Here is a 12,245-nt window from a genome sequence, read left to right on the forward strand (position 1 = left end):
TCCAAGCTTTTGAGCAAAAGAGAGGGAAGTAAAGTTCCAGTACATCAGTACAGGAGTTTGTTCTCTGCCCAACCATCTTCAGCTGCTTCACCAATGACCTTCCCTCCATCATAAGATCAGAAGTGGGCATGTTCGCTGATGACTGCACAATGTCCAACACCATTCGTGACTCCTCAGATACTGAAGCAGCCCGTATCCATATGCAGCAAGACCTGGACAATATTCAGATTTGGGCTGATACTGACGAGTCACATTCATGCCACACAAGTGGCAGGCAGTAAAGGAGGATCTAGCCATTTCCCTTTGACATTCAATTACATTGCCATCACTAAATACCCCAATATCAACATCCCGTGGGTTCGCATGAGCCAGAAACTCTACTGAGCAGCCATATAAATACTGTGGCTACAAGAGCAGGTCAGAGGCTGGGAATACTGCGGCGAGTACCTCATCTCCTGACTCCCCAAAGCATGTCCACCATCTACAGTTCGGAGGTGATGGAATACTCTCCACTTGCCTGGTTGCGTGCAGCTCCAAGAGCGTTCAAGAAGCTCCACCCCATCTGCTATCTTAAAGGTGACCTTTAACGTGGATGTAAATGATTTCATAGCATTTATTTTGCAGAACAAAAAGAAAATATTTCCTGGCCAACATTTATCGCTCAACCAACATCAATAAAACATATTAGCCTCGTTCGCTGCGTGTAAATTGGCTAGAATTTTCTTCTCCATAGCAATGTTTCAGGGAAGTATTTTATTTGCTGTGTAGCATTTTGGGACATTCTGAGGTTTCTTTGCCTTTTCATGACTATGATTAGTGGCCATTACTGAAACATGATTAAAGGATGGTCACGATTGGGAGTTAAATATCCGAGGGTATCAAACTATTCGGAAGGACAGAGTGGATGGTAAGGGAGGTGGTGTAGCTCTGTTATTTAAGGATGACATCCGGGCAACAGTAAGGGATGACATCGGTGCTATGGAAGATAAGGTTGAATCCATTTGGGTGGAAATCAGGAATAATAAGGCGAAAAAGTCACTGATAGGAGTAGTCTATAGGCCACCAAATAGTAACATTATGGTGGGGCAGGCAATAAACAAAGAAATAACTGATGAATGTAGAAATGGTACAGCAGTTATCATGGGGGATTTTAATCTACATGTCGATTGGTTTAACCAGGTCGGTCAAGGCAGACTTGAGGAGGAGTTTATAGAATGTATCCGCGATAGTTTCCTAGAACAGTATGTAATGGAACCGATGAGGGAACAAACGGTCCTAGATCTGGTCCTGTGTAATGAGACAGGATTGATTCAGGATCTCATAGTTAGGGATCCTCTCGGAAGGAGCGATCACAATATGGTGGAATTTAAAATACAGATGGAGGGTGAGAACGTAAAATCAAGCACTAGTGTTTTGTGCTTAAACAAAGGAGATTACAATGGGATGAGAGAAGAACTAGCTAAGGTAGACTGGGAGCAAAGACTTTATGGTGAAACAGTTGATGAACAGTGGAGAACCTTCCAAGCGATTTTTCACAGTGCTCAGCAAAGGTTTATACCAACAAAAAGGAAGCACGGTAGAAAGAGGGAAAATCGACCGTGGATAGCGAAGGAAATAAGGGAGAGTATCAAATTGAAGGAAAAAGCATACAAAGTAGCAAAGATTTGTGGGAGACTAGAGGACTGGGAAATCTTTAGGGGGCAACAGAAAGCTACTAAAAAAGCTATAAAGAAGAGTAAGATAGATTATGAGAGGAAACTTGCCCAGAATATAAAAACAGATAGTAAAAGTTTCTACAAATATATAAAACAAAAAAGAGTGGCTAAGGTAAATATTGGTCCTTTAGAGGATGAGAAGGGAGATTTAATAATGGGAGATGAGGAAATGGCTGAGGAACTGAACAGGTTTTTTGGGTCGGTCTTCACAGTGGAAGACACAAATAACATGCCAGTGACTGATGGAAATGAGGCTATGACAGGTGAGGACCTTGAGAGGTAGTGATGGGCAAGCTAATGGGGCTAAAGGTAGACAAGTCTCCTGGACCTGATGGAATGCATCCCAGAGTGCTAAAAGAGATGGCTAGGGAAATTGCAAATGCACTAGTGTTCATTTACCAAAATTCACTAGACTCTGGGGTGATCCCGGCAGATTGGAAATTAGCAAACGCGACACCACTGTTTAAAAAAGGAGGTAGGCAGAAAGCGGGTAATTTTAGGCCAGTGAGCTTAACTTCGGTAGTAGGGAAGATGCTGGAATCTATCATCAAGGAAGAAATAGCGAGGCATCTGGATGGAAATCATCCCATTGGGCAGACGCAGCATGGGTTCATAAAGGGCAGGTCGTGCCTAACTAATTTAGTGGAATTTTTTGAGGACATTACCAGTGCGGTAGATAACAGGGAGCCAATGGATGTGGTATATGGATTTCCAGAAAGCCTTTGACAAGGTGCCACACAAAAGGTTGTTGCATAAGATAAAGATGCATGGCATTAAGGGGAAAGTAGTAGCATGGATAGAGGATTGGTTAATTAATAGAAAGCAAAGAGTGGGGATTAATGGGTGTTTCTCTGGTTGGCAATCAGTAGCTAGTGGTGTCCCTCAGGGATCAGTGTTGGGCCCACAACTGTTCACAATTTACATAGATGATTTGGAGTTGGGGACCACGGGCAATGTGTCCAAGTTTGCAGACGACACTAAGATAAGTGGGAAAGCAAAAAGTGCAGAGGGTACTGGAAGTCTGCAGAGGGATTTGGATAGGCTAAGTGAATGGGCTAGGGTCTGGCAGATGGAATACAATGTTGACAAATGTGAGGTTATCCATTTTGGTAGGAATAACAGCAAAAGGGATTATTATTTAAATGATAAAATATTAAAACATGCTGCTGTGCAGAGAGACCTTGGTGTGCTCGTGCATGAGTTGCAAAAAGTTGGTTTACAGGTGCAACAGGTGATTAAGAAGGCAAATGGAATTTTGTCCTTCATTGCTAGAGGGATGGAGTTTAAGACTAGGGAGGTTATGCTGCAATTGTATACGGTGTTAGTGAGGTCACACCTGGAGTATTGTGTTCAGTTTTGGTCTCCTTACCTGAGAAAGGACGTACTGGCGCTGGAGGGTGTGCAGAGGAGATTCACTAGGTTAATCCCAGAGCTGAAGGGGTTGGATTACGAGGAGAGGTTGAGTCGACTGGGACTGTACTCGATGGAATTTAGAAGGATGAGGGCGGATCTTATAGAAACATATAAGATTATGAAGGGAATAGATAGGATAGATGCGGGCAGGTTGTTTCCATTGGCGGGTGAAAGCAGAACTAGGGGGCATAGCCTCAAAATAAGGGGAAGTAGATTTAGGACTGAGTTTAGGAGGAACTTCTTCACCCAGAGGGTTGTGAATCTATGGAATTCCTTGCCCAGTGAAGCAGTAGAGGCTCCTTCATTAAATGTTTTTAAGATAAAGATAGATAGTTTTTTGAAGAATAAAGGGATTAAGGGTTATAGTGTTCGGGCCGGAAAGTGGAGCTGAGTCCACAAAGGATCAGCCATGATCTCATTGAATGGCGGAGCAGGAACGAGGGGCCAGATGGCCTACTCCTGCTCCTAGTTCTCATATTCTTATGTTCATTGGGCTTTACATTCTATAACAAATCGTACCTTTCCTGCTGTGAAGCATCTTCAGAAAATCAAGCAAGATAGAATGGAGTGCCCAAAGTCAGATTTTCCAATGTTAGTGTAACCTTAGACTATTGGCAGAACACCAGAGAATTTAGAGCTATGTATGATCTCCTTCAGAATGCAGTCAGAGAACGATAAATTAAATATATTAAAAGACCCATATTTTGGCGATATTTGTCATTCAAGCATTCCTGGATACTTATGAAGAAATCAAAGACCAAGAGATGGAACGGAAGGCACAGCTTGAGGCTAGTATTGTAGCCCTCCTGGAACACACAAGCAGGGTAAGTTCAGACAGGAAAAATGGGCTTATCTCTTTCGCCTCCCACCCAATCTTTAGTTAAAACCAGGAGACTGAGCCTGGTACTAATTTGTAACTTGGTCTACTGTATCTGTACTGGTTTCCAGGGGCTGATCCTGGGACAAACTGCATCCAACCAGAAACATGCAGCAGACATATTAGAGTATACTTTCTCCACTGCGATTCACATAATTTGCATTCTTAGAAGACTAGGGGTGGGATTTACACCCCCTCCCCCAGCATGTTTTGCTTGTCTGGCCCTTTCAATGGGGAAACACGTGTCGGAGGTGGTCGCCATTGATGGGACCGGCAGCAACATCTCACCCTAGATCTCTACTCAGATCTGCAGAGAGGACTCCCATTCTCACATCACTCCAATAATTGATGAGTTACCTGTACAGAGTGATGTGATAATCAAGTTGTGTATACACCCGTTCATGGGATTAGAAATTTTCAGTCAAACAGTTCCTGGCCGCCTGTTTGTGTCTCCTGCTGCAGTAGGTCTCTGCCCCTAGACTGCCGTGACTCAGTGGTAGAGATCGGAGAGCCTGCTTGCTGTTTGTAAATGACCTTTGAGTTACAAATATGGTCAAAATCAACTGCCATGTCTCAAGCAGGAAAATCAAAGTCCTTGTTCAAAGTTCCATAAGAGTCATATTGGACTCAAACGTTAAGCTGCCAGGTCTGCTGAGATTTTCCAGCACTTTGTTTTTATTCCAGATCCCCAGGATCTGCAGTGTTTTGCTTTTGTTTTATTAAATCAAAGTCCTTCTCTGGTGGAAACACATACTAGTGAAGGAGGGGTGCAGAAAGCCTGAACCATGGATTATAAAAGTTGACTTTAATGCTCTCACCAGTACACATCTACAATAATATACTATAATAGAACAGTAGTAAGTGGTAAGTTATGCTGTATTAAGTGCAGAATTTAAATTTGCAAAAACATTAACCAGCATTTTTGCAACATTAAATGAGATGATCCTACATCAGCCTCTCTATAGATAGCTTTCTGTGCAGCATGTGAATGAAACATTTGAGAGTACTACAGTTGAAAAATGCCAGATTTTGTTGGGTGAGATAGCAATTTTAGGGAGTTGAGCATTCCACTGATTGAGCATTGACCAGGGCACATTTTTTGTAAGATGAGGGGAAATTATAAAATCAGTGCTGCTTAATCATGAAGCATAATTATTTTGAACACCTGCTGAAACAACAAAATTGAAATAATTTTGCAGCATCTGTGATTTCCCGTGCAGCCATAAAAATGCAAAAAGAACAAAGTAGGTCAGTAGAACAATTTGGTTTCAAAATTCCCTCCTGAATATCATGCGTCTTTATCTGTACAAATATTGGTTTTTTGTTATTTTTCTCTAACCTCTCGCTCTTACTGAGGCCAATTTTGTTTCTCGCATCAAAAATCCCATTGTTCTTTACAATAGTTTTTAGGGATTGTGTGGCCAAAGGGTCAATGTATTTGTGCAATGTTTAACACATCTCCATGTTGCAATGCAGAATATGAACCGAATGAAACAGATCTCCTCAATAACGGCAAATGAACTCAAGTCCATGCAGGAGGACCTGAATTTCAAGGAAACTGAAATGCAAAAATCCCAGACGACTGCCAAGGGTTTGACTGATGGTAAGAAATTTTGAACTGTTTTTCCCCTTATCCATGATTTGTCCATTTCAAATAAGATTCAAAATATTTCAGTTGGGTTATTGTCCATTGCATCAAAACAACTCAGATAATAAATATGAACAACATGCTCTGTGACTGTGACCTTGATCCATTCCCCAAATATTTCTTGACCTCTCTGCCACCTTTTGACATGGCCAAGCGCTCAATGGCCCGACAATGCATTGCCCCCTCCATTCTCCAATCTTGGTGACTTCCCTCACTTGGTTCCATTCTCTCCAAGAGCGCAAAGCATCTTTACCAATGACTTTCCTCCTGCCCTACACAGTTAGAGAACATGGATTCGAAGCCCATCATGGCAATGTCTAAATTAATTTTTTTGCAAATGAAACTGGTGTCATTAATATTTGCCATGGAGTTGGTGAATAGTCGTAAAAATCCAACTGGTTCTCTATGTCCTTTGGGGAAAGAAACCATGCTATCCTGTTTGGGCTTCAGTCCCAAACCAACATGATTGACTCTCTCACTGCCATCATAGGTGGCCACTCAGTTGTATCATACTTGGGGAAACTAGTATTGTCCAGTAAATGCTGACCTTGCCAGCAACGCTAGCATCCTGGGAATGGGTGCTTTTAAAATCCTAGTATTTGAATTTCTGTATCACCTTGTCCCTTTCTATCTCTGTAATCTGCTGTCTCCCCCAGACACTACATTCCCCAAACATTCACCTTTTGTGTGTGTTCAACCTTCCAACCTACTTTCCACAGTCTTGGATTCTTTCCCTAAATTGCTTCCCCCTGCTCGCTTACGACTTTTATTAAAATCCACTTTGTTGACCAAATTGCAACTGCTCCTAGTATTTCTTCCTCTGGCCTGGCATTCATTGTTTTTGCCCCTGCCCTCTATGAAGCACTCTGGGACTGATTTCTACATTCCGGATGCTGTATAAATGCAAGTTATTGCCGTCAAAATAGCTTACATTCAGCAACTCAGAAATAAATTGTTTTCTTGTTGCAAAATATGATAAGATCTGAATACTGATAAAACTGTCAGCTGAACAAATGGTGCAGAAAATTCCAGTGCCTGCATTGAGCAGCTTTTTCTCGATGGGTGTAGTTTCTTGTAAGCATTTAGTGACTCTACTGACACTTGTATTGTTGTTCAGGATTTCCTTCTTGAGCCCGGCCTTAATGATCTGTTAACATTACTGTAGCCAGACTTAAACTTGTAAAATATTCTGATGCACATAAAAAAATTAACAGTCCATTGCATGGTTAATAATTTTACAGTGTAATGTAAAAGAGCTAGTTAGTATTTTCAGTCCATTCTTATTAGGAAAGCTACAAATTGCTGGAAGAGGCTTTCAGATCTGAGTTTATATGGTTCAGGATTTGATTTCAGTAATATTCTTGAACAGTGATTCAAACTTCTTTTCCCCTGTTTCAAATTTCACATTGTTAACAAAATGCGATAAATGTTGGTACTAACTGCAGAGGAGGAAACTGTAGTAGATAAACAGATTTACTACACAGGGAGCTTTCCACAAGAGAGTCAAGAACTTGTTCAAGTTAATACATTACTCCAAAGAGTACGTTCTGAAAGGTTTGACCCCCAACGTCCTATCAGAAGGAACTGGACTGTATCCTCTTCCTGCTTCTTGCTTTACCACGGTTTAAAGACCAAAGGCTGTGTCATGAACTGTGTTACTCAGCAAAGAACAGAATGCTACGGGGCTTCTTTCTTTTGCTTCCCTTCTCACCAGGCGTTAGGGGTGTGGTAATCTGGAATTTAAAACACTGAGTAAGAACTGCTTAACTTGCTGATTTTCATCATTGACATTTCAATGATAAATGGAAAGACTGTTCAATTTTTAACCTTCAATACTTGCTTAAAGGATCAGTGAATCATTTCATGCATCTTTGAAGATCTTGATATGCAGCAATACATTTGGAATACGGATAACAAAATTGATAGAGGTTTCAAAATAATACTGCAGTGGAAGGATTCAATTCCATTTTAACCACTTGTTCTTGCTCGTCCATTGAGGTATATTCATCATCTGAGGTGTTTGCTAGGTTTCCGGTGGGTACGGAGGTGACTGCTACAACCGATATGCGTTCAGAAGGTTCTGCTGCAAATAGGACAGGGTACTGCAGGCGATGGAGGTTTGAATGAGATGCTGGCTCATAATTTCCTCTCCTTGTGTTTTCCCTCTGCCTCTGTTATGCACTTGCTTTCAAAGGATGTTGCGCTGTTATTGTATTTGGCTGCGCCGGCGATCCTGGGCTGGCTTCTCCCAGGACTTAAAGTCAATGTAACAACTCTTAAGTGAAGCCTTCGGTGTGCACTTGTAGTGCTTCCTTTGACCCCCCCCTGACGGTGCATCCCAAATTCGAGCTCTCCATAGATTTGCTTTGGACGCAAATATCAGGCATTCTGGCCACATGACCAGCCCAACTCCAGTTGGGACTCATAATTTGATGTAGATAAGACCATAAGACATAGGAGCAGAATTAGGCCACTCGGCCCATCGAGTCTGCTCTGCCATTCACTCATAGCTGATATTTTCTCATCCCCATTCTCCCGCCTTCTCCCCATAACCCCCAGGTCTCCTTATTAATCAAGAACCTATCTATCTCTGTCTTAAAGACACTCCGTGATTTGGCCTCCACAACCTTCTGCGGCAAACAGTTCCACAGATTCACCACCATCTGGCTGAAGAAATTTCTCCTCATCTCAGTTTTAAAGGATCGTCCCTTTAGTCTGAGATTGTGTCCTCTGGTTCTAGTTTTTCTTACTAGTGGAAACATCCTTTCCACATACACTCCAAGCCTTTCAGTATCCTGTAGGATTCAATATGATCCCCCCTCATCCTTCTAAACTCCGACGAGTACAGACCCAGAGTCCTCAACCGCTCCTCATATGACAATCTCTTCATTCCAGGGATCATTCTCATGAACCTCCTCTGGACCCTTTCCAAAGCCAGCACATCCTACCTTAGATACTGGGCCCAAAACTGACCACAATACTCTAAGGGAGAGAGCCAGGACAGCGAAAACAGCGTGAGAGGAGAGAGAGCCGGGACAGCGAAAACAGCGCGGGAGGAGAGAGCCGGGACAGCGAAAACAGCGCGGGAGGAGAGAGCCGGGAGATTTAAAAAGCGCGGGAGGAGAGCCGGGACAGCGAAAACAGCGCGAGAGGAGAGAGAGCCGGGACAGCGAAAACAGCGCGGGAGGAGAGAGCCGGGACAGCGAAAACAGCGCAGGAGGAGAGAGCCGGGAGATTGAAAAAGCGCGGGAGGAGAGAGCCGGGAGATTTTAAAAGCGCGGGAGGAGAGAGCCGGGAGATTTTAAAAGCGCGGGAGGAGAGAGCCGGGACAGCGAAAACAGCGCGGGAGGAGAGAGCCGGGAGATTGAAAAAGCGCGGGAGGAGAGAGCCGGGACAGCGAAAACAGCGCGAGAGGAGAGAGAGCCGGGACAGCGAAAACAGCGCGGGAGGAGAGAGCCGGGATAGCGAAAACAGCGCGAGAGGAGAGAGAGCCGGGACAGCGAAAACAGCGCGGGAGGAGAGAGCCGGGACAGTGAAAACAGCGCGGGAGGAGAGAGCCGGGAGATTTTAAAAGCGCGGGAGGAGAGAGCCGGGACAGCGAAAACAGTGCGAGAGGAGAGAGAGCCTGGACAGCGAAAACAGCGCGGGAGGAGAGAGCCGGGACAGCGAAAACAGCGCGGGAGGAGAGAGCTGGGAGATTTATAAAGAGTGGGAGGAGAGAGCCGGGACAGCGAAAACAGCGTGAGAGGAGAGAGAGCCGGAACAGCGAAAACAGCGCGGGAGGAGAGAGCCGGGACAGCGAAAACAGCGCGGGAGGAGAGAGCCGGGAGATTTAAAAAGCGCGGGAGGAGAGCCGGGACAGCGAAAACAGCGCGAGAGGAGAGAGAGCCGGGACAGTGCTGGGAGAGGTGAGTGCACAAAAGGTGTGGCAGGAGTGCCTTTAGTCACGGAGTGCTGATTGGAACAGAGTGCATCTGAGTTTAGGTGAGTGACTGAGTTCGGGTGAGTGGCGAGAGAGGGCTGTGTTTTTGTTGGTGTTCGGGTTTATCCTTGAGGTTATAAAAAATAATTTTTTTTTAAAAAAAATTATTTAAATTAATTAACTAGTTGAATATGGCTGGACAGGTGATGTGCTGTTGCTGTATGATGATGGAACTGGTGGATCCCATTGAGACCGTCAGTGACCACATCTGCAGCAAGTGTTGGCTGCTCGAGGAACTTCGGCTCAGAATTGATGAGCTGGAGACCGAGCTGCACACACTACGGCACATCAGGGAGGGGGAACATTACCTGGACGCTTTGTTTTAGGAGGCAGTCACACCTGGTAGAATAAGTACTGTTAATTTGGACAGTGGTCAGGGACAGAGTGGTGTGACTGCAAGGGAGGCAGGTAGGGGGATCCTGAGTTTAGGAGTTGAGGAGCCTCAGCCCTTGTCCAACAGCTATGAGGTACTTGCTCCCTGTGTGGATGAGGAAGAGGGCTGTAGGGAGGATGCGTTGACTGACCACTGCACCGTGGTACAGGAAGCCATTCAAGAGGGGGGAGCAAAAAGACAAGTTGTAGTTGTAGGGGATTCTATAATTAGGGGGATTGATGGCATCCTTTGTAAGCCAGATCGAGAGTCCCGCATGGTATGTTGCCTGCCCTGTGCCAGGGTGAGGGACATCTCTGATCGGCTTGAAAGGATTTTGGAGAGGGAGGGGGAGGATCCAGTTTGTGGTTCTGATTTCCTTAGCCTTTTCCCATTTAGAAAATAGTCTATGCCTCCATTCTTCCTACCAAAGTGCATAGCCTCACACTTTTCCACATTGTATTCCATCTGCCACTTTTTTACCCACTCTCCTAGCCTGTCCAAGTCCTTCTGTAGCCCCCCTGCTTCCTCAATACTACCTGTCCCTCTACATATCTTTGTATCATCTGCAAACTTAGCAACAGTGCCTTCAGTTCCTTCTTCCAGATCATTAATGTATATTGTGAAAAGTTGTGGTCCCAACACCGATCCCTGAGGCACACCACTAGTCACCGGCTGCCATCCTGAAAAAGACCCCTTTATCCCCACTCTCTGCCTTCTACCAGTCATCCAATCCTGTATCCATGCCAGTATTTTGGCTCTTAACTTATTTAACAGCCTCCTATACTGCACCTTGTGAAAGGCCTTCTAGAAATCTAAATATATCACATTCATGTCTAACTTCCTTGTTACCTCCTCAAAGAACTCCCAACAGATTTTTCAGACATGACCTCCCTTTGACAAAGCCGTGCTGACTCTGTGTGTGTGTGTGTGTGTGTGTGCGCACACAATACTCCGCAATCTCATCTTTAATAATTGTTATGGTCCAGGATTTAGAGAACCCCAAAGTGTATCATGGAGTTCACCTGACCCACAACTTTTAATAGATTTTGGTTATGGGGAACACAAGGGCCCACTTTACAGGTGTGATGCAACAGAGAACTAAGAGTATTTTGAAACAAAAACAATGTTTATTCTATGAACCCAGTTAACATTTTATAAACATGCAGTGAACATCTTAGCAACCATCAATTCAAATACACCTCCCCAAAGAATACAGTACTCTATAAGACATCCAGAAGACAAAAACCTTTTTTACAGAAGGACAGCAGGTTTAAATTCTCTACTGAGAGCAGTTACCACTTTGAAATCACCAAGTGAACATTCTTTAGCTTGCAGAGATTCACACACATCTTGCTGTGACTGCAGCTTCTCCAAATCTAAAACAAAACTAAACAGAGCCACAAAGCAGCTCTTCAGCTCAAAATGAAAGTGAAAGACAGAAAGACAGCCCAGCTCCACCCACACTCTGACTTCACTGCTGCCATTCGAGAAACACACATTTCTTAAAAGGACTCTTACATGACATAATGGACTCTAAAATCTTACCAATGACTGAAGTCAGACTAACCGGCCTATAATTTCCTGTCTTCTGCCTCCCTCCCTTCTTAAACAGGGGTGTTACATTAGCCATTTTCCAGTCCTCTGGGACCCTTCCTGCCTCCAGTGATTCCTGAAAGATCACCACCAATGCCTCCACAATCTCCCCAGCAATCTCTTTTAGAACCCTGGGGTGTAGTCCATCCGGTCCAGGTGATTTATCCACCTTCAGACCTTTCAGTTTCCCCAGAACCTTCTCCTTAGTGATGGCCACTACATTCACCTCTGCCCCTGGTTCTCCTGGAGCTCTGGCATCCCACTGGTGTCTTCCACTCTGACGACTATTCAGTTCCTCTGCCATTTTATTGTTTCCTTTTATTACTTCTCCAGCCACATTTTCCAGTGGCCCAATGTCTATTTTTGCCTTTCTCTTACCTTTTATATATTGGAAAAAAACTGTTCCTATCATCCTTTATATTACTAGCTAGCTTATAACATATTTCATCTTCTCTCCCCTTATTGCATTTTTAGTTGCCCTCTGTTCGCTTTTAAAGGCTTCCCAATCCTCTGGCTTCCCACTAATGCTCACCACTTTGTATGCTTTTTCTTTTGCTTTTATGCTGCCCTTGTCTTGCCTCGTCAGCCATGGATACCTTGTCCTACCCTTAGCATGTTTCCTCCTCCTTGGGATGAATTTCTGT

General features: G+C 44.1%; 1 protein-coding gene across 1 annotated transcript in view; it reads left to right on the forward strand.

Annotated features, from left to right (window-relative positions):
* The window catches only part of ift74 (intraflagellar transport 74), a 105,843-nt gene that overhangs the window by 62,996 nt on the left and 30,602 nt on the right, over window positions 1-12,245 (forward strand). The window contains exons 14-15 of the mRNA XM_072517475.1: window positions 3,855-3,952; window positions 5,482-5,608. Of these exons, the coding sequence (XP_072373576.1) occupies window positions 3,855-3,952; window positions 5,482-5,608 (225 nt within the window). The remainder of the gene's footprint in view (window positions 1-3,854; window positions 3,953-5,481; window positions 5,609-12,245) is intronic.

This window comes from Scyliorhinus torazame, chromosome 9 (assembly GCF_047496885.1).
Source record: "Scyliorhinus torazame isolate Kashiwa2021f chromosome 9, sScyTor2.1, whole genome shotgun sequence".
In the NCBI taxonomy this organism is placed as follows: Eukaryota; Metazoa; Chordata; class Chondrichthyes; order Carcharhiniformes; family Scyliorhinidae; genus Scyliorhinus; species Scyliorhinus torazame.